We start from the raw sequence: 23738 nt of genomic DNA on the forward strand, positions 1-23738 counted from the left end.
TGGTCGTTATTTATTTTATCTGTTATTCAATAGTCTTGGGACCTGCATGTGACTGGTGTACTCCAAATAACCATTAAGGAAACAGGATTTAGTAAAAATTGCATTGGCATTTATTTATTTGTCCAACTCGAAATACGATTATTAAATAAAATTACCTTGAGTTAATGAGATTTGGATGACTTACTATTTATGTACTAAATATATTTATCAAGAGAGAGAGGGAGGAGGGAGAAAGAGAGAGAGAGACAGACAGAGAGAGAGAGAGAGAGAGAGAGAGAGACAGAGAGAGAGAGAGAGTTAACTAAAATCCTGGATTTTCAAGTAATTTAGGATGGAGCAGGAGGAATCCCAGTGAGTGTCAGGAATTAACTAGGGAAGCTGATAACACAACACCATCTCGTCACAGTTAATACTTTTGAACAGTTATTTATTATGGGCCAAGAAAACAGATGACATCACTGAAGTTCCTCCAGTGACTATAAGGGTGCTGCTATTAAGATTGTTTTATAAACAAGGAAACCAAGACACAGCGGCTTGGTTGAGGTCACGTGGGCAATGACCAGTGGAGTTGATATTTAAACTTGCAGATGACGTTTCTTCTACTCACACCCGCGGACTTATCCAAACACCGTGTCAATCTTCCCGTTGGTATGCGCTACTTCTCTTGTTGCTGTGACCAAGTAGCAGACAAGGAAGCCTAAGAGAGTTCTTTTCTCCTGTAGTACAACCCAGCATGGTGGAGACATCCTGGCCACGGTCAGGAAAGAGAACACCCAGAACTTTTACCCAGCTTTCTTGTGCAGCCTCAGCCCACAAAAGGCTGCAGCTCAATGGACCACACCTTCCACTTCAGCCAAGGCCAGGCGGCACATTGCATGCCTGTAATCCCAGCACCTGGGAGGTAAAAAGACCAGGAGTTCAAGTCCAACCTCAGCTACATAGTGAGTTTAAAGACAGCCTAGGCTACGTAAGATTCTGTCTTGAAAAAAAAAAAAATCTAAAAATCATGCCAGACAAGGCAGATTTCTCCCATCTGTGTTGGGATGACAACTGGTGTTGGGTTTGTTCAAATCTTGTTTAGGAAGCCATGTTGTCTCAGTATCAAAGGCATCTCTTCCTTATCACATCTAGAAGACACACTCTTGCAGCTGACTTCTCTGTCTTCTGGCGTCTTATGATCTTTCTGGCCCATCTTGCATGTGTCTGAAGCCTAAGTGCAGGGGGTGATGTTGTAGGTGGGATCCAGGTGACCCAGAGTTAGCTGTTCTCTGCACTGTGACAAGTTATGAATTTCTGTAATCATTTTCATATGCTTCATGATGAGAAGCGAGAGCTATGCTTACCTGTGGGTTTAAGGATAAACATGTAGAATGTCGTTAGAATTCATACTAGGTTTCGTAAGCGGCAATAGCAGGTTTTCTTCGAGGGCCCATGACCTCACTAGCCATGGGCATTTGGCTAAACTTATAGTACTGGGCTCAATTTCCCTCCTGTAAAATGGGCCTTAAGTCCAATTAGACAGCTGTTAGTCACTGTCCAGAGCAGAAGTGACACTCTTGCCCCTTTAGGATGTGTCAGTCCATGCTGGTCATTGCTGTGAAACACAGGCATCACAGTTGGGTAGGCCTATCTCCTCGTTTCAGCAGCCGGCACAGCACTTCCCAGTACTGAGAGCTGGTCCTCAGGGAGGAGGCTTTTGGGAGATACAGCTTTGCTGTCCTGTGTCTGAAGTGCACGGTGTCGTCAAGCAATGTGGTCTTAGAGTCACCATCTGGGAAGCAACCAAAGGCAGTGGCCATCGTCTTTATTGTCCGGGGACTCCCTTCACCGACAATCCAAACAGAGCTCTTCTCGTGTCTGCTTCCAGGGTTTGGTTTGACACGATCTATAGCTCTTTCTGGGAGCATTACTACCATAAGTAGTAAAACACCCTGTCTCTGTCTCCTCCCCACCCCGGGTGTGTGTGTGTGTGTGTGTGTGTGTGTGTGTGTGTGTACTCACAAACACCATGTAATTTTATGTACATATCAAATATTCTCTATGTCTTCTTCAAACGTCTTTAATGTTATCTACCCTTCCCCCCCCCTGCCTGCTTCACAATGAAAGTCCCTCCCATTTTCTCACCCCCCCATCACCTGCATGTTGTTTATCTCCCCTCCCTCAACTCCCCCCTTATGGCCTCTTTTAGTCGTTTGGTTTCTGTGGTTACTCCAGGTTATGTACTCACATCTGAAGAGTTGGAGCTAGGACCCGCAGATGAGAGGGGATATGTGGCGTTTGGGTTTCTGGGTTGAGGTTACCTCTCTCAATATGATCTTATTTAGTTCCGCCCATTTTCTTACAGACCTCGTGATCTCATTTTTCTGTACAGCTGAATAGAATTCCGTCGTGTAGATGGACCACATTTTCATCATCCATTCATCAGCCGAAGGACGTTTAGGTTGATTCCATTTCCCAGCCATTGAGAGCAGAGTGGCAGTGGACATGGCTGAGCAAGTGTCTGCGGTGTAGAGTGACAGGTCCTTTGGGCGCATGCCAGGGTGCGGTATAGCTGGGTAATATGATAGATTTATTTTTATCGTTATGAGACTTCTCTCTGAGTTCCAGAGTGGCTGGACCAGTTTGCAATCTCGCTAACAGTGGATAAGTGCTTGCTTTTCCCCATATCTTTGCCAACATTTGTTCTCAGTTAACTACATTTTTTCTTTATGGCTGAAAAAAAAAATTCTACTGTGTATGTACATCACGTTTTCTTTATTCATTCCTCTGCTGTTGCACACCTAGGTTGGTTCCATAACTTAACAGTGAAATAAACATTGACATGCCAGTATCTCTGTGACAAATTGGAATCCACTGGGGCAATACTCAGAGGTAGAATATCTGTGTCACACAGCAGATCTATCTTTAGCTTTTGCAAAACTTACAAAACTTACAGATTAGCTTTCATAGTGCCTCAACTCATTTTCATTTCACCAGCGGTATAAGGATTGCTTTTTCTCTACATCCTGGTTGGCATTTGCCTGCTCACATGGACCCTGCCTCCCTCCCCCTCCTCCTGTCAGGGTCTCATGTATTCCAGGAAGTTCTCAAACTTGTGTAGTGGATGCTGACCGCCTGTGTGCTGGGATCACAGGTGTGCACCATCTCCTCTAGTCCTGTGCAGAGCTAAAGATCGACCTTAGGGCTTTGTCCTGCTATTAAGTTCTCTCCTAACTGTGCTGGGTGACCAGCCCCATGTTATATTCTTTGTGACTGCCATTATGTCTGAAGTGACACAAAGGCTTGGTATAGTTCTGATTTGTATTTCTCTGATGGGAGTGAAGTTCTCCCATCATTCCAGATGCATATAGGCTATTTGGAATTATCTTTTGAGAACTGTCTGTTCATGTCATTAGCCCATTGATTGATTGGATTGTTTGATTTCTTGCTTCGTTTGAGTTTTTTGTATAATCTAAATATTATTCCTCTGACAGACATACAGCTAGGACAGACTAGCTGTCCCCCATTCCGTAGGTTGTCTCTTTATTTCATTAATTACACTTAGAACAGCATTTACAAAATATTAGATTAATCGATTAATCATATATAATAATGAGTATCCTTATGACCTTTATGTACATGTTCATAATATATTTCAATTGTATGGGAACTTTTGCTTCTTCTTTCTGTTTGGAGTAGTTTTTCATGATTGTTAACTGTTACTCTGAACAACAGAGTGAGTAAAATTCCAAGTGTGTAGGTTAAAAGATTTCCATGATGTCTTGAGACGTCAGTGTTCTGATGTTACACATGAAGAGACACCACTGGAAGTAATTCCTAGAACTTCAGAAGAGACATCACAGCACATTAACTTACCAACCATGCATAAGAAGATAGAAACACTAAATAGTCGTCCTATGTCTACTAACAATCAAACAATTAAATCTTTTCTCCAAAGAATAGTCTAGACATAGATCGCACCAGTGGTGAATTCGGGGAAATATTTAAGAAAAAAAGATACCCTTCTAGAGACTAGAAGACAGCTGCTGCTTACCCTATGATTCTAGCATGACTTTGATCACACCATGTAGCAAAGGTGTTAGAGAAGAAAGGGGTATTTTAAAGTAATTAGGTGACATTGAAATTGACAACTTTTTACAATGTAAAATATTAAACAAAATTATAGTAAACCATAGCCATTGGTTTGGATACTTAATTGTGACTAGCTTCCCACCCCCCAGTAACACAAAGCTGATAAAATTGATATGGTTTGTAAAACATAGTCAATATAGTTACATTAAGAGAACAAGGCAGGGGGGGAAGGGGATAACATCTGAAATGTAAACACAAAGAATATCCAATAAAATAATTTAAAAAAGAGAACAATGCAAAACCTTATAAATCTTAATAGACACAGAAAAGTAATTAGATAAAATATATCACAATAGAAGTCTGTGGCAAGGAGCAAACAGACTAGAGCTTCTTTAAGATGGTGAGAATCCACAAAGCATCTGGTACAACTGGTCTGGAGGGATTCCAAGAGCTTTGCCCTGGAGACCAGGAGGGAGCTGACCTCTGTATGTGGCCATTCCCACTGTATGTATTCAAACAAAAAGAAATACCAGAACTCACCATAAAACAAAAACAAAAGAATCTCTTATAACAAGGATTTGAAATGTTATTTTGTATGGACCTGCAACTTTAATCAACAGGTAAATATTATAATTAATGAGAAGCTTTATCAGGATCTGTATTTATTAACCACAAAACACGTTTTTTAAACTTACATAAATACCATATAATCCAGCATCAAATACTTACAGAAAAAAAAAAACTAGCAAAATCTATCTAAGATTACTTCAAAAATTTTATTGTTAAGAAAATTAAAGAAGACATAAACGATTTAGATATATATTATGTTTATAGATTAGAGACTAACATTATAAAAAGATATATTCTTCCTAAATTGGTTTATATACTTAATTTAATTATAATAAAATCCCAGCATAATGTTTTGTGGATCTATGAGAGTTATAGTAGCATTTGGAAATGAGACTTTTAGGAGAGAGGCAGGGTGGTTGGTTGAGGTCATGGAGGTGAAGTTCTTGTCATGGGGTTAGGATCTCTCATTAGCAACTAAAAACTTTGTCCATCTCAAGATTATGTCAAATAGGCCAAAATTTCTTAAGTTATGCACGTAAAGCACATATAATAAAAAAGGGATTGTTTTGACAGATGATTAAAGTGAAATTTTCTGTTGATTAAAATATACCCTTGGCCCAACAAGATGGTTTACCTGGTAACAGCTCTTGCCACTGAGACGGATGCTCTCAGTTTCATGGTGAGAATCTATGTGGTAGAAAAAAAGAACTCATTTACGTTATCCTCTGACCTCAACATGTAAGGCTTATGTGCACAAGTGTGTGTGTGTGTGTGTGTGTGTGTGTGTGTGTGTGTGTGTATGTGTGTGTAACCATCATACTCTCATGAGAGGGGGAAATAGTGATCACACACACACAGACACACACACACATGAGCACACTAAATAAATTTACAAAAGATACAAAATATGTTTTTGTCTTTTGAGACTAGAAAAGATTCACTACATAGCCTTGGTAGTCTGAAACTTGCTTATGTACCCCATACTGACCTCAGACTTACAGCTATTGTCTAAGAATTCCAAATGCTGGGATTAAACAGATATGCTGCCATGCCCAGTCTTATAAGGACTAATTTAGCCTGGGCTATGTAGTGAACTTGTCTCTGTGTTTTTTAATGCTATAAATAAATAAACCATATTACAACTTTCATTTATATATTCAAGCATATTTTAAATACTTAAATATTAAATATATTAATGTTATAATAAAATATATAAAAATATTTTTCAACACGGTCTTAATGTGCAACCCTGGATGACCTGATACTAGCCTCAAACTTGTCAGGATCTCCCTACCTCTGCTCTCCCATATGCTGGGATTAAAGTCTTGTACTATTATATGTTTTTAAAGTTATCTTTAAAAGAATGGAAAACCTAATCAATGAGTAGGAGATAACGTTTCATTCATGTCCTAACAAAGTATGCATTTGTTAAGTGTAGAGAAGACATTCATAAAATATACAAATACCCAATAGAAAAATAAGCCAAAATAATAAGCAAATAGTTTACCAAGGAAATCTCTGAAGAATCCATAAATATATTAAAATGGCTTCCTCTCACTATTTTTTAGGAATATAAAATTTGAAATTATAATGAGATGGGGCTGGAGACATGCCTGGTGGTTAAGAACACTTGTTCTTGCAAAAGACCCAGGTTTGATTCCCAGCACCCACAACCATTTATAACTCCAGTTCCAGGGGCTGAAATGCCTCTTCTGACCTCTGCAGGTACCAGTCACACATGTGGTGCACAGACACACATGTAAATAAAACACTGATAGACATAAAATAAATAACTCTTAAATAATGACGAGACGAAGTTCGCACACGTTAGAACTGCTAACGGGAATGGCTGACATTTGCCCAAGTGACGGCGAGGACACAGAGCAGCTTGGATTCCGTGTACAACCAAAGAGAACATAAATTAATACAGCTTCTTTTGAAAGATGATTGGAACTATCTGGTGATGCTTATTATCTGATAATTGCATATTAGACAGATACTCAAAACAAACGTGGGTATTCATGAAGAATTTCTATTGTAACACCAACATCACATTGGAAAACGAGAGATACGATCATTGACGATGCTTGATTTGGATTCCTTGTGTGTATGACATTTATTCATAGGGTGGTCATGGTAGCATGCACCTTTAATTCCAAAACTTGGGAGGCAGAGGCAGGTGGATCTCTGTGAGTTTGAGGCCCGTCTGGTCTAAGGAGTGAGTTCCAGGACAGCCAGGGCCCTGTTACACAAAGAACCACTTAGCATTAAACTCCACGTGGGCAAGACCCTTAGAGTGGCGCCTTTCATGTAAGTAGACTGGGCTAAGATTTAATGAATTGGATCGACAAATATGTTTTGAAAAGAATGTGGGACTGAGAAGTTACCTTACGATACTGATCTTTAGACTATAATTTTCACATTTTTTATCCTGTGTCTGATTTGTTTATGGATGCCCTAAAACAAGTAGAGTTTTTGGGGTGTGAATGGATAAAGTTTCCAGCTTAAATTGGCCTTCAGATCCTCCTGCTTCTGCCTCCCAAGTGCTGGAGTTAACAGCTGTGTACCATCACACAGTTTTATGTGGTGTGGGCAATCAAACTTCATATTAGGCGAGCACTCTAGCAGCTAAGCTGAAGTCTCCCCATCACTCTTTACTACTGAGGCATTACCATCTAGTTATGTGCAGATGAATCATGGCCACGTCTAAGGAGTCCGAGTGTGGGTAACATGAGTGTGTGTGGTCAGGAAGCTCTTGCCTTATGCATGTGGTATGTGTCTCTGGTTCCCTATTGTGAGGTCCCATGGGGACTGTTAGACTGCCACTCACACACTCAAACTCACACTGAAAATACAGTGGCTTATGCACTAGATTGAGGGGTGAGGGTAAAAACTGGTGGAGGTGGATCCCTCCTTTTGGCCCTGGGTGGACAGCTATGGAATATATTTAATAAACTCCAAAAGAAGAACCCATGTGGTTGTCCACAAGTCTCCCTTGGCAGTGGACAGTTCAATATCATAAACTTCTGCTGCCTCTTCCTCTCTCCCATGTTTATTCTTCTTGATGCTCACTCTTACATGCTGGAATCACATGACCAGTAACACACACACACATATAGACACACATATACACATATAGAGACACATACACACAGACACACATTCACACATACACAGCTACCCATATATACACACCCACCCACACATACAAACATATGCACATACAAGCACACATTCACACATACACAGATACACATACAGATATACCGCCACACATACAGACAGACAGACACACACAAGTCCATAGAGAAGGACTAGAAGAGAATAGAAGAGAATTCAATTGTTGCAATCTGAAGAATAGTTATCTTTCCCTATTAATGTTTAATATATAATAAAAAATGAAAAAAAACAATGTTGGTAGTTCAAATATTGTACTCAGAAAGGTTCATTCACAACTTATCCTGTCGTCCAAGTAGTTTCTTAGTTATGTTATGGCAAAGAAATAGAATACCAGCAAAGAAATTAAGTTGGGGATTTCTTAGGAAGAAGAGAGGAAGGAAGGATGGCCTTTGCCTACACTTCTCACATAGACACGAGGACTTCTAGGTCCCCAAGGGCTCAGGACTCCCTTCTGGAGGGGAAATGCCATCAGACTGTGGGTCGTCTGTGATTCCTTGGGGCTGTGATTTGTGTTTAGCTGAGATATACCTGAGATATATTTGGTTTGAGGATACCGTGCTCCAGATCACCAGAGAGCTAAGATGCTAACAGAAAATCAGAGGAGACGTCAGTTCCCTTCCTTGCTTTCTAGAGGTGGGCATGCTTCTGGAATTTCTTGTTCTCCTAGGGACAGCCCCAGTGCTGACTTCCCCACGTTCCTGTACAGTTAGGAGGACTTACTTTGTGGTCTTGGCCAAGAGGACTGGAAATAATGACCCCTTTCTGTTCTGGAGTTTTCGCTTGCCATTTCCCTGTAAGACAGCTTTGTCGGTGTGTTTACCAAAGATGGTATCCTCGGCTTCTTGCACACCACTCTCAGTGTATGCAGTTCAAGGTGTGTGCCCTGCAAAGATTCTGCTTTTCCTTAAGATGAGGCCCCATAACGAAGATTTGATCCTAATGAACAGAACAGACATGTTTCTTATCTTACCTGACTTATATATAGTCTAGTGGAAGAGATGGGTATTAGAACACAGCAAACAAAATCAAATTCAGTTATGTCTGAGGGCTACAAGGTTCAGACCATTGTGAGATCCTTCCAGGTTTAAGGACACAAGAAACCTTTGCTAAGAAAGGACAAGACAAGAGAGTCTTTGCTGGAAAAACTCACACTGCTTGGGGATGTGACAGGTAATGAAGGAACACATGTGATGTGTCAGAGCTTCAAGGGAGCCAAGAAGCCAGACCCTAGAGAGTCGACAGGCCTAGAGGCTGGCCTGGTCATGGGAGCCACAGAGATCAGGCCAAGGATGTCCACCTTCTTGGGGAAGCAGACAAAAGCCCTAAAGAGTTTTGTGAAGGCGAGAGTAATTATATTGTTGTTGAGAATTCCTGGCATGTAACGTGGGATGAACTGGACAGGAGGGAGTTAGGAAGCTACCTGTGCCTTAAGAAAGAGATGATGGTACCTTAGCTTGGAAAACAACAAGCTCCATGTAGGCAAGACGCTTAGAGCAGTGCCCTTCGTAGAAGTAGACTAGACTGAGATGTAATGGATTGGATGGACAGTTGCGTTTTGAAAAGGGTGCGGGAGGCTGAAAGGCATAAAGGAGGCTTCTGTCACTAGATTATGGGTGAATGGCGGTGCCAGGCACTGAGGTAGCAAGAACAGGGAGGTGGGCTGGTTATGGGGAGGGCTTTGTGTACAGCCTTGGATAGGACTTGCTAAGATGTCTAGGAGGCAGTTGTGAGCGAAGTGAGCTGGTTGTCCTTGTTAGCAATGTCCCAGCCAGTTGACCTTGGTTCCTTAACTATGATCTTTCTCCAAACTCCTGTACAGAGTGAGCAGCTTTGGTCCTCACTTGGCTTTTTACACTGCTTCCTCTGAGGAAGGACAGGCTTGGAACTGCTTTTCTAGCAGCACCAAAGATGCGAGGACACATGCTTCAAGTAGATTCCCTTGTTCCGAATAACGTGCATGTGTGGCGTAGCTGCTCAGTGAGCTTTAACCAAGAACAGGAGAGGAGTCTAGAAGAACAAATCCGTGATGGCAGTGTCTTTGCCCCCCCCCCCCCCGCATTCTTAGATTGGTCAGCAGGTCGGACCCAGAGTGCAGGTGTGGTGACACGGTTTTACTTAGCTCTTTGTCTGTGCCAGCCACCCAGGGGTGTGAATTGTTCAGACTAAGAACAATATACAATATATATTATATAATATGTTATATATTACACATACGCACACACATTTGTGGACATATTACACACACACTCTCTCTCTCACAGACACACACACACATGCACAGGAACAAGAACACACATCCACATTTGAGCTATTGTAGATATTTGCCATTTCTCCCAGGATTTTTAAGGAAAATTGCCTGCTCTGTATTCATATTTGATATACCATGGGGCTCTGTAACCAAAGATACCCAGCCTTGATCACATGACTGTCTTTGTGCCCAGTGACAATAAAAAAGGAAGCAGTTCTTAACACCTGAGGATCTGATTCTACACAAAAGAGGGGGAATCATCCTGGTAATTAGTGGCCCTGCAGAAACGAACTTTTGCCTCGGTGATAACATAGGATTGTTGGAGCAGCTGCCCCTGGGAAAGGCTTCCTCACAAGTTCTGTCTTGAGAGTTTTAATAAAAGAGACAAATGTGATTAAATTTGTGACATACAACAGTCATAAAGATTCTTAAAATTATGTATTGATGGAACAAAATCTCCAAAAAAAAAAAAAAAAAAAAAAAAAGCCAATTGTTTGGCTTCGTGTGGACTGGTGTTTTCCATACATGTTAGCCATGGAAGTCTTTCGAAATGTAACAGTCAAGTGCCCCATGAGATTGCTGTTCTGTGAGCCAAGCTTTGGGAAAAGCTTCATACAGGACTCTGGGTTTTACATATTCTGAAGGTGGCTTTTCCCTAATTCCTATTCAAGTTTTCTGGGGGTGATTGTGTGGGGAAGACAGATTCTCTACAGTGAATATAGAGATGCAGAGACCTGTAGGTTAAAGCTTTTCACTAGCAACTCAGTGCCTTTATGGGAAGACAGCGAAATTTGCACTAGGGAGCCAGGTCCGTGTGCGTTAAGCAGTGTTCACTGTGCTATTCGAGAGGGAATTAGAGCTCTTGTATCCCCTTTTAGAAACACACAGAACTCAGTGTTTTGGATTTTCCACCCCAGATTTTGGGATATTTGCATGTGCATAATAAAATGTCATCTAAAAGTGGCACACACGTCTAAAGGCCAAATTCATTTGCATTTAATATATACCTTGTATTGAAAAACTCGATGTAACTGTCTACAGTAATTTTAGTGCCTCTATATTCTGGCCATTGTTCCTCAGGGTATTTTCCATTTGTGTGACATTGGCCTTGAAGAAATCTCAAATCTTGGAGTACTTTGGATTTTGGAGTTCCAGGTTAGGGTTGCTCTGTGTCCAGCTTTGAGACTTTGTGGGTTCCTGTTTTATTTTTCTTCTCTGTCAGGTGTTGGAAAAATAAGCAAGGGAGGGATGGTGCGTGTAAAGCAGCTTCCTTCTGTATGAACTTGATCCCAGAGTCAGTCTCCAGCAGAACTTGCTAGATGACTCTGGTTTGGTGAGAAACACAGGGATAGGAGTTGTCTGTAATTAGAATTATTTCTGGACCATTAATATTCTTACATTTGGGTCCTGTTTAAGTTTCACTGTGGAGTCCCAACCTGTTCTCATTGTTACTCTACAAGATCAGACCTCATTGCCTTTCTCCTGCATCCGTGCAGCCGTCCATCCATCCATCCGTCTGTCTGTCTGTCCATCCACCAATTCATTCATATGCCATGGCCTGTAGGTTTCTTGCTGGAGTGACATCTCTAAACACATCTCTGACCCTGCCTTGTCCTATGAAAGACACACAGGGATTTCTTGTACCTTTGGAGTATAAGCCGCTGGCATTCAAGAGACACCTTAGTCAGCCACCTTTTGCACCGGTATCATCTGACCTTCACAATGCCGGGGTTAGCTGGATGTGTTCGGGAAACCCTGACTGCTGCCACTTCCTGGGTCCTGAAGATCTTGGCTCCTCACCACTGTATGCATCACCCTGCATGCTTCTGCGAGCCACCGACTTCCTGTCTTTTCTCTTGCAAGCAAGGCCACATGTAGTTCAACTCAGAGTCCTTTACCTGTGAGCTGCACAGCATGAGTGCCTCCGTGTAAACCGTAATTATTCCAGAAAATACACCCTCGGTTTCTCTATCTATAATGGCATAGGATAACAACTACGTAATTAGACACTAGCTATAAGAGTTTCATTAGGAAATTGAAAACCTCATTTAAAATTCTATCTCGTTTGTAATTTGGGCTGATATGCATTCATTTCTTTGACATTTTGGAACCAAGTTTTAGTCTACATGTGAGGAGATTTTTCTTCTTTTAGTTTTTGAGGTTATACTATAGTTACATCATTTCTCCCTTCCTCCATCCGAACCCTCTCATATATCCCTGCTTTCTCTCTTTCAAATTTATCGTCTCTTTCTTTCATTAATTGTTGCATATATGTATGTATGTATGTATGTATGTACATATGTATGTATGCATGTATGTATGTACGTGTGTATGTATGTATGCATGTATGTATGCATGCATGCATATAAATACAACCTGTGCTGTCTGTATACTGTTACTTGTATTCAGGGCTGATCATTTGGTACTGGATAAGCAGTTGGTCTGCTCTTCCCTGGGAAAGATTCCTTCTCCCACTCTCAACATTCCTTAGTTGCCTGTAGTTCCTTGCGTAGAGTTGGGTCCTTGTGGGCTTTCCTCCACTACTCTTAGCCTGTCTGTTGTTCTTGTTTGGCTCAAGTTTAGGCTGTCATGCTGGTGAGACTTTATAGGTATAGATTCTGACATTATACACTCTCCCCACAAACTCCCTGATCCTGCAATGCTTCTTGAGTTTTGGGTTCAGTAGTGTTTTGTAGACATACCTAATGGGATTGGACTCCACAACTCTGCATTTTGGTTAGTTGTGGTTTTCATAATGGTCTCTCTCTGTTGCAAAGACACATTTATTTGTTGGACAGGGGAGACTACATTTACCTGTGGGTGGAAAGACACATATTTAGAATGTAACAAATTGTGCTGGTTTGGTAAAGTGCTAGTTGTAGGTTCTCCTCCAAGACCTATGGCTAGGTTTCTAGTACTAGAATAGTTTCCCCTGTTACATGAGTCTTAAATGTAATCTGTTGGTTACTGCCACAATGTGTGTGCCAATACTGCACACTAAGGGTTACTGTGCCGTGATGGTCATTACTGTGGTTCATGGCTATAATTCAGCTGTTACGGATCATAGCTGAGTAGAACTGTTGGTTGCTTCCTTTGTTTGGAAGCTTGTATGGTGCCTTCTGGTTCCATAAACACTCGTTTTGAAATGCACTGTATCTTAAGCAATAGGAATTGATCTTCCACTCTAGCAGTACGATTTTGTGTGGAACTTACGTGCTACTCAATTAAGAATAATGCAGAAAATTCATATTCTTGAAATTCGGTCAAATCTACTTTCAGAAGAAATTTGTGATATCTTAGGTACTTCAAAAACTCATATGTTGACTTTCTATTAATTACTTTTTCAACCTGTGATCATACAACTTGACAGAAACAAGTTAAAGGAGGAACATTTTATTCTGGCTCAGGGTTTGGGTCCACCATGGTGAAGATAACAGAGTGTCAGAAATGTGTGGCATAGGCTGTTCTCATCACGGTGAATCAGCAGGCACATAGTTTGATATGAGCCAGGGGCAGGTATAACTGCCCACGGCTTGCCTCCAGTGACCTCTTTCTACCAGCTAGTGTTCCCTCTCAAGGGTTTTACAACCTCCCAAAATTTCACCACCAGTTGGGGAGCAAGCTTCGAAATGTGAGCTTGAGGGGACGTTTGGATTTGAGCCAATAAACTCTACCATTTAATTGCATCTATTCCTTTAATTGGAACTACACACATGGAATTTTAGTAACTTAGGCTCTTCTCTTCAGGAAGTTATGCTAGTTCAGTTACCAAGGTGGCAGACATTTAGTTGTTAACTCTGATGCTTTTTTAAAAGAGCAAACTCCTCAGGCACTTAGAAAGATCCACCCATGTGTGGATTGTTAATGTAATAATTACAAAAATTTCATCTATTAATTACAGAATATCTGGCAGTGTGGTGATATATTTGGCAACATCTTGTCAACTATTAATTCAAACATTTTTTTTAAGAGTAAGCGAGGCTTTTATTCATTTCAATGGCTTTGCTCCTAATCTGAGATCATGAGATCTAACTCGTTCCTGGATTGCTCCTTGTATTCAGACAGTGATAGTTCTTCAGATGCCACCTGTGGGCGGGTGTGGCTGGGGACACAGGTGCCTCTCCGGCTTACACTGGGAGGACCCTTGTCTCTCATTTGAAGTAGTTCTTGAGATGGTTTCTTTCCATGTAGCACAGCAGTAGCGATGTGAGCATCGCCACCTCACGAGTCTCCCCACTGCTCCCGGCTAGAATGGACGATCTCAGGAAGAGGCGGAAGCATCCCACCACAGGAAGGGAAATTAGGGCGTTGAATGGTGGCATCTGCACCTCTCCGGTATCTCAGTCTCTTTGATGGGACGTAATGAAGCGTGCTGTGTTCCATACAATAGCCGCCTAAGTTTGCAAAGCAATGCCCGTTGTGCCTTACTGGCATGAAGAGTGCAGCTGGCATGCATGGCTCTGCCTCTTGCCTTTTGTTTCTAGTGATTCCTGGCTGAATGCCACCCTTCCTTAGCACTTCCTGTCTGCTGTGCTGAATGTCAGCACCCAAAAGGACTCTGAGGGCTGGGAGATAGTCTATCATTGCTTGAGGACCTCAGGTCAGTCCCCAGAATCCATTTTTAAAAGGTGTGGTAGGGTTTCTGTAACTCACTGGAGGGGTGGGTGTAAAGACGGCAGATCCCTGGAAACACTCGGGTAGCCAGCCAGTCTAGCTTAATACTGAGCTCAAGCCAATGAGAGATCCTGCTTCAAAGAAAATGCGTTGTCTTCCTAAGGATGACATCTGAAGTTGTCTTTTGGCCCCCATAGACATGTACATGTGTATATACTTGAACACACCCCCACATGCACACAAGCACACATATACATACACATGCATGCATAGATACACACAAACACACATATATACACATGCATACATGCACATACACATACATGAACACACATATACACACATACATGTACATGCATACAGACATGCACACACACATGGACACACATACATGCACACATACATACATGCCCACCCACATGAACACACATATACTTGCACATGTACACACATACAAATACGTGCATATGCACATTCATAATACATGTACGCACATGAACACACACATGTACACACACATATTCATGCACACATACACACATGCACAGACTCGAACACACATAGACGTGCACATGTATGCACACACTAAACCATGTGCTTGGCAGTAGCCGGAGGCATCTAACGTTCTTGCTTCTCCCGCTTCTTTGCGTCCCTCACCGGACCTTACCTTTAGCACTCTCCTCCCCCTTACCTGCGAATACTTGTTTCTCAGAATTACTCACTGAGTCTAAAATATAAATATGATTTACAAGTATGTAGAAGCTCTTTGCTTTGAGGAAATTTATACTTCATAGTAAGCTATAATGAAACCTAATCTATGATTCTTTGGTGATTGGGTTTAATGTTAGTGGGCAGTGGAGGGCTAGTGTTTGAAGCTAGGCCATTCATAGTGGCACCCTTGACATTAGGTATGCGGGTGTCTCCCTTTCCCACATGGAAAGCCAATCTGGTGAGAATGGGGTCCCCCTGTGGTTAGAACAGCTGCTTCCAGCACACAGAGTTCTTACTCCTCAGTGCTATTCTGCTGTCGGCTCCAGGTTCAGATGGAGTACCGCAGCACATCTGTGTCTCCCAGTTATAAAGGAGTCACGCTGGCACCATGGGCCTTTAATTTGTTTTGTTTAAAATCAATCAACATGCATTGACTGAGTAACACTTCATCTGTCTCCTCAGAGACGTTTGACCTCTTTGACCTCATGCTAAATCTACCTGAGTGTCTCTGTGTTTGTCAGTCACCTAATCGGAGGTAGCTTTTGTTCCTTTTTGTGATACACGTGTGGATGTGATGTCATCTTACATTTGTTGAAAAGCCCTGGTCTCTAAGGTACAGCGGTCAAGAGCTTGGCCTCTGGACTCAGGTGAATGCGTCAGTATGTGCTTTCTGGGCAAGCTGGAGGCAGACAGCTCACCTTTAGACTTACTCTCCCACCTACACAGTGGGCATAAGATTGGTAGGTGCCTGGTGGCAGGCGGTTGCCATAGGATGAAATGGTGGAGAGGAGGAGGGTAAAATGGACTGTGACTGCTAGTAAGGACTAAGTGTAGTCCAGGATTTCCTTTTGGTCCGGTCCTCAGGTTTCCACAGCCCTCTTTATGGGCTCACTTCCAGAGCGTGGGGACTCATTCAGAAGCTCCTGTAGGAGCCTGTAGAGCAGTAGTTCTCAACCTGTGGGTTAAGGTAACCTTTTGAATGACCTTTCACACGGGTCGCCTAAGACCATCAGAAAACATGGAATTTACATTACGATTCAATCCAGTAGTAAAATTACAGTTATCAGGTAGCGATGAGAATAATTTTATGGTTGGAGGTCACCACAGCACAAGGAACTGTATTAAAGGCTTGCAGCGTCGGGAAGGCTGCAAACTCAGACTGCCTTAAGATCTTCAGAACGGAGTTGCGCCAAGATGAAATTTCTCTCTTTGCAAACAAACAAATGAAGATCAAATTTAAACTCTAGCTTTGACTGCCTTTAGTGAGTGTGAGTGAGTGAGTGAGTGTGTGTGTGTGTGTGTAATAAGAAGTGCATAGAGAATCAGAAGACAACTTTTGAAAGTTTGTTTGCTGCCTTCCCAATGCGACTTGGGTATGGAATTTAGGTTTTCAGACTCGGTGGCAAGCACCTATCCTAACCACGCCGTCTTGTTGGCCCACCCTCTCCATTCTGTTCTTAAATTTGCTGTTTCTGTCTGACAATCGGTCTCCCTCATCTCCCATTTCACGGTATGGGGAGCACACAGAAGTATCTTCAGGATACTTTGTAGTGTGTCTCAAATATACTTGAAGTCTAAAATGATTGTTTGAGTATGCACATCCTAGGCTGTAGGATATAAACGCCAACAGTAAATGCTTTTCTTTTTTTTCCTCAATTTTGGACTCTAGTGAAAGTTGAAATTAATATTAGAACATAATTGTTTGGGATTCATTAAGGCCCTCTTGATTTCCTTTCCTTGCTTATCACTGTTTCAATTGAAATGGCCTGAGATCAATGACCAGTGGCCATCTTTATTTTTTAAGTCACCAGACTGGGCAGTTGCTCAAGACACTTCAGTGAGACCCTTCAGAACTGCTTCAGCTCCTCCTTCTCTATGTTATAAAAAATAAACACTATTTTTATTCCACCTCAGAGTTATTAATCTGGACTTTTACTTCTGGAATATATAATAGGAACGTGTCTTATAGCTCTCTGAACATTAGATCAGAAGGAAAATGCTACAAACATTTTGCTTAATTAAATGCTAACAAGATGGTACCAATTTTCCTGATTAATTGAAACATGCATATTTGACTGATGTATATTTATACGACAGCACATGAAAGTTTTATCATGGTATACAAATTGTTCGCTTTGGGAACGCCATTTAATGCTCCGAACATTTTGCCTTTGTTGCTACAGTGTTCATTATGAAAAACATACAGGCTAATTGCCGTAAGATACTGGACTATAAGCCTGTCACATGGCTCTTCAATGATGTAATCCCAATTCTCTAATGGCACAGACTTTTAGCCTATATAGAAGATAAAAAATAAGCTTTTATTTACTTTGAAGATATTTTAAAAAATAAAACCAGGCAACAGTGGTGCCTATCTTTAATCCCAGCACTCCAGAGTTTAAGGCTAATCTGGTCTACAGAGCAAGTTCCAGGTCAGCCAGAGCTACACAGAGAAACCCTGTCTTAAAAAACAAAATGAAACGAAACAAAAAAAAAAAAAAAAAAAAAAAAGAAAGAAAGAAAAAAAGAAGAAAAAACAAACGTGAAAACGCCAAAAACCATCTACTTAGGTAAAAAAGCTAAGTTGCCCAGCCTTCTATGTGGCCAGGGTAAAGCATGCATGCCGTTACCAGCTATTGTAGTTTCTCTGCTGGGTTAAAATACTCTGACCAAAAGCAAATTGGGAAGGAGAGGCTTTGCTCCAGGTCAGTCACTGAGGGAACTCAGCGCAGGAGCTGACAGGAGCTTGAAGCATAAACTATGGGGAAAAGCTGCTTGTTGGTTCCCTCATGGCTCCACCCACAATGCTTACTGGCTCCCTCATGGCTCCACCCACAGGAGCCTGGGCCTGGCCTATCCCCGCAATCCTAATAATTCTGTACAGATATGCCCACAAGAGACTCTGATCTACGTAATTCTTCAACCAAGGTTTCCTTTTCCGTGTGGTTCTAGATTGTGTCAAATTGACACAGAAAACTAGCACACCAGACTTCAAGTTAAATAAAAAAACGAACAAAAACTCGTATTAGTCAAAAACCATTTTGGCTGTAATTTCTGAAGGAAAGCTCACTGGTTAGGGATAGCCATTGTGTCTGGTGGCAGAATTTAAGCTGTGTCGTGACCGTCAAGATTCAGTTAATCAGCAGAGTTCTTTTAGTTTCTTAAGGGTGGAGTTAATATAATTGGTGGTTTATGAGGCTGGAATATCTGTCAAATATAAAAAAATTTTTTTTGTGAACTTTTGGAATAACCCACTTATCAGACTCAAGTTTGGCTCATTGGCTGTTGAGAACTTGGATGTCAGAAGAGGAGAGGCCCCTTCCCAGACCTCTTGCCTGTGGGAAGCAGAACAGACAGGGATACCAATTTATTTCACAAGACAGATGCTAACTGGCATTCTACAGCTTTCATAAGAAAACAGATGTGCACGATTCTTTCGTCTTATCTCTCATAGTGTAACTTCCTTCTAAGGATGTCTCACGAGAAAAACGTGTTTTAAAACTGTACACTTTTCTTTGTTAGGTCCTGTTGTAGGAAGTGCCCTACCACTATGACAAGTGTCTGTCTGGAGTGGATCTGGAGAAGGGCCTAGGTTGCCTTAGGGCCCCACACATATATGTCTTCCTCAGGGACAGACCTCTGTGGTAGGATAATCCCCTGCCTCCTACAGCCCTACCCCTTGCCCTTCCTAGTCTCTGCTTTAGCCCATTACAGCTGAAAGAGTCAGGACTTTAAAACCCCATGATTTCTTTCTCAAACCAAGCTATTTAAAGCAAGGAAAGCTGAGGGAAGACGAATGTCTGTTGAGCGACTCCTTGGGAAATGGGGTCCTTGTTGAACTGTGAGGTCAAATGACGTCCGCTATGGTACTTTCCCTTACAGGTTTCACCAGAGCCGAGATCATGACCACCGGGTCATTTGTGAGAGCTCTGTGATGTCATCTTCTTTTTCAGAAACTTAAGACTTTAAGGCGGCGTGTCAACTGGGATAACAGGAGCTGTTAGTGCTAGTTGGTGTAGTAATGATGGACCATTTTTGTAAAGCTACTAGTAATCCAAGAAAGCACTTTACCTGCTGTCTCTTAGAGAGCTTTCTCTAACCTTTTATGCCATGAGAAGTACCCATTCGTAGATAGGTGTCATATAGAAATCATGAAATAAGATAACAGCTCTCTGAATAGAACATGTTCATCCAATGCAGTACTTGTATTACATTTGAATTCCTATCATGGACTTTATTTAAATAATGTTATGATATCAGAAATGTTTACTAGCATCAAAGGTTCTCTTTTATACTGTCTTGTTTGACAGTGAGCCATAGATCCCAGTGTGTGATTTGTGAACTAGTATGTGTTATTAAAATGACAATGTTTATTCTTTCATAGAAGATAAAGTACTGCATGTGGCTCTGAGTGAACACTTGGGGAGCAAAGCTCTATCACTGCATTGCACACTAGTTTGTTTCTAATTTTGCAGGCTGATGACCACAATGCCTCAAGCCAGATCTTTCCCCTGGAAGTGGAATGATTGTATGACAGGTTCTATGAACCATGGAGATGTCAACAACCCAGGGGCAGGCCTCGTTTGGCAATTAGCCTTTGGGGGGTTCACATAGTAGTGAGACACACTGTATTGGAGTTTGCTGGGGAGTTTATGATTCTCATTCATGTCTGAATTGTGAGTCTGGGTTAATACAAAACAGAGTCTATAAAGAAGAATTGCTGCTAATACACACTCATACACTTGCACACACATATGCACATGCACATAATATACACATATCACATACACACTTAGATACACTCACATGCGTATAAGTGAATGTACACACATATGTACATGCACATAAACATATACATGCACACATACTCAGATAACACATACACAGACATACACACATAATGTACATATACATTCAAATACAGATACATGCATATACATACTCACACAGACACATATACGGACACACATAATGTATATACACACTTAGCCATACACACATACACACATACATGCATGTACAAAATCAGATAACACATGCACATACATACATGCACACATGTATATATAATGCAATATACACTTATATATATGCACATATATCACATCTACATTCTCATAGACATATACATGTACCTATACACTTAGACATTCACACAAATACACCCATACATGCAAAAATACATACTTGGACACACACATGCAGACATACACACACGTACACACTCACACAGAGTCAAGAGAGGAGAGCACTAGTCAAGATACACTGAACACTCCCAGGAGGCGGCCAGAAAATGTTTTTAAGAATTTCCAACATTTTATTTCCCTAAAAGAGACCAATATTCCCAAGTTTCAGTCACTTGAGTGTCACCAGCCCAGCCTTCCTATAGCTCCCCTCTCTCTGCATTGTGGCTCACTTGGATGCTTAATTTAATTCATTCTCTTTGCTCTTTAACAGCCCATCTGTCTTAAGCAGTTATGGATGTGACAGTCGTGGTAGCTTGTGATAGTTACGCTTTCCTTCTCATAGAAAGGACATGAAATGTAGCATTTCGAATATTAAAAATACGTGTAAACCATCTAGAACCCATCTGAGCCTCTTTGTTGACATGGTTGAGGGGTCTTTCAGGAGCTGAGGACCGACCCCCCCCCCCCCCCCCCCCCCCCCCCCCCCCCCCCCCCCCCCCGTCTGGCGGAGAATGCTCTCACAACCTCATACTGTTTCCAAACCACATCAAACAGAGCCAAGATGAATGAGGCTAATGCTTCCTGGAGGTCCCGGGGCTTGAAGGCTCCCAGTAGGAGAATGCCCAGTAATCCAGGCCTGCCTGCCTGCGGTCTGTCGCCAGAAGTTGGCCATTCACAACCTTTCCTTTTTTGATTGACGTTGTGATAGTAAACAACAATTGTGTTCTTTTACTTATGACGGGAGCATACATGGTGTTTCGGGCCCCTGACCGTCAAAGTTCACACGAGGGCACTGCATTGCACACACAGGTTTGCATGGCCCAAATTGCCCCAAATACTGCCCATTTTGAAGACTTTCCACGGGACCCTTGAAACAAAAACGGGCTGTTTATTTTATAAATTCTTCCTTTTATCACTAAGGCTGGTTTGATTAGGCAGGTCGAGAGAAGGCTAAGCACTCCTGGACTTCTTGTCACTTCGTAACCATGCTCTGGTTTCTCCCCTAAGGAGAAAAGCAAACAAACAAATGCACCCTACCACCCCAGCTCCACCCCCAACTCTAAGATCGGTGGTCCTAACTCTATTAGAAAATGGTGGGGTCTGGAAATTGCAAGCCGACCCCCACCCCGGGAACTCTGTCAGGGTTAGGGTGTGTCTAAATATGAAGGGATGTTTGCTTCTGATATGAACGTTTTTCTTATACTTTTATTATAGAAGATGATGTGTCAAATGTACAGATAATGTGTGCCTGGTGCCAGAAAGTGGGGATCAAGCGCTATTCCCTGAGTATGGGAAGTGAGGTGAAAAGCTTCTGCAGCGAGAAATGCTTTGCGGCCTGCCGGAGAGCCTACTTCAAAAGAAACAAGGTAAGCCACCTTAGAGAGGCTGCAGGCCACCCTCGCGTGTGCATGTGCCTCCTAGCCCTAGCTGGACACACTGTGGCCCTGCCCCTTGTGTAGTTTTGATTTGTTTTGTCCGTTCCTTCCTGCCACGCTTAACTTTTGGAATAAGAAACCCCATCCTAACATAACTTAACCATCAATTTCTCTTGGCTTGGTGTTTGAGTTCTGAGAGGTGAGTGAACCTGAGGAAGAACTGAGGTCCCAGCAGGTACCCTAACCGGAGGGCACAGTCCAGGGCCCATCAGGGAGAAGGAGCAGAGGAGAGTCAGATGTTAGCAACAGAGAGAGGCTTTAGTCCACACACACAGCGGAATATGGCTGCCGCTTTTCCAAAACCTGACGCATAGTCTAGTTAAGACAGAAAATTGTCCAACCTCCCTTGACACAGGGTGTTAAAGTTGATTGATCATGACCAAAGGGGCGATAATGAACACTGCTCCCCCATGAGAGAAGTGGATTGGCACAGGAAGAGTCGTAGTACAGTGTTGACTTTGCTTTGTTTTAAAAGACAGTCTAGGTTCAAAGATGGACTTTTAGAATAGCATTAGTTACTCCTGACGGGAAATGGGGCGTGTGGTGTTTTAGCAAGCACACACACACACCAGCACACTAACTTCCCAGTTCTTAAGGACTTCCTAAAGCCACTTGCCACCAAGTACTGAAATCCACTTCTAGCCTTTGATTATTTCTCATCGATCTGCAAAACTTTCTTACTTTCATGAAACCATCCACATTTTGCTAAGCATTTGCCTTTCCTTTTCTGTAATACCAGACGAAAACCCCTCCATTCTTGAAGAGCTTGCCTTTTAAAAATCTACCTTTTGCAATCCTGAATGCTAATCATGGCTCACACCGCATTGCAGGAACCAATGCAGCAAATAATCGCCTGCAAATTTGGGTCACATTCATTCTGCCAGAAACCATAATGCCCGGAGAGTTAGGCTGCAGGATTCAGCGAGCTGAAATTTTAATATCGGTCTCTAAGAATTAGGATCATGATCTCCACTGGAAGTAGGAGGCAAGTAAGGAAACTGTCTGGCCATCTTTGGGGACAGTCAGGAGTGGCATTCACTTTCCCTAGGGAGGGGGATTAGAATGGTCTCCAAGAGCCTGCGGCTCCCATTCTGAATGGTGATCACTGAGAGTAACAGTCCTGGGAGGAGGCCTAGCAATTTCTTTTTTAAAGCTGTACTTACAACAGCAAAACACTTTGCATTCCTCTGCAGAATATGGCTGGAGAGCAGGCAGGGCCTTTAGTCATTCTACAAGTCCAAAGGGTTAAGGATCTAAATATTGATGGGCTGCCGGAAGATAATAAGGCCAAGAAAGATGCAGTGTCACACCGCTAATGCTGCCACTTACACTTCGTAGTAAGCCTTTGAGGACAGGCGTCTGATGCCACAGAAAAGCAGTCCAGAGTACTCTGTTATACAGTATGTGTGTGTGCATATATACATATTTTAAAAGCATATGCGTGTGGATATATATATATATATGTATCCACATATATTATAAAAGCATGTATATATATATGTGTGTGTGTGTGTGTGTGTGTGTGTATGTGTGTGTGTGCTTTTAAAATATTGTGATAACATTTAAGATCAAACTGAATTATAAGCTTCCACAGCATGCATTTTTGAAAGATGACTAATGGAAATTGAATGAAAAAAAAAAATGAAAAGGAAAGGGCATGGCTGCTCCTAGGTGCATGGTAGAGGAGAAACTTTATTGCAGATAGAGGGAAGAGCACAGCCA

The 23738-nt window shown here is 41.9% G+C and overlaps 1 protein-coding gene across 1 annotated transcript in view; it reads left to right on the plus strand.

Moving 5' to 3' along the window:
- Window positions 1–23738, plus strand: part of SOBP (sine oculis binding protein homolog) — a 167169-nt gene that overhangs the window by 26611 nt on the left and 116820 nt on the right. Inside the window, exon 4 of the mRNA XM_080937831.1 lies at window positions 21796–21947. Within this exon, the coding sequence (XP_080793957.1) occupies window positions 21796–21947 (152 nt within the window). The remainder of the gene's footprint in view (window positions 1–21795; window positions 21948–23738) is intronic.

This window comes from Micromys minutus (assembly GCF_963924665.1).
Source record: "Micromys minutus genome assembly, chromosome: 25".
NCBI lineage: Eukaryota > Metazoa > Chordata > Mammalia > Rodentia > Muridae > Micromys > Micromys minutus.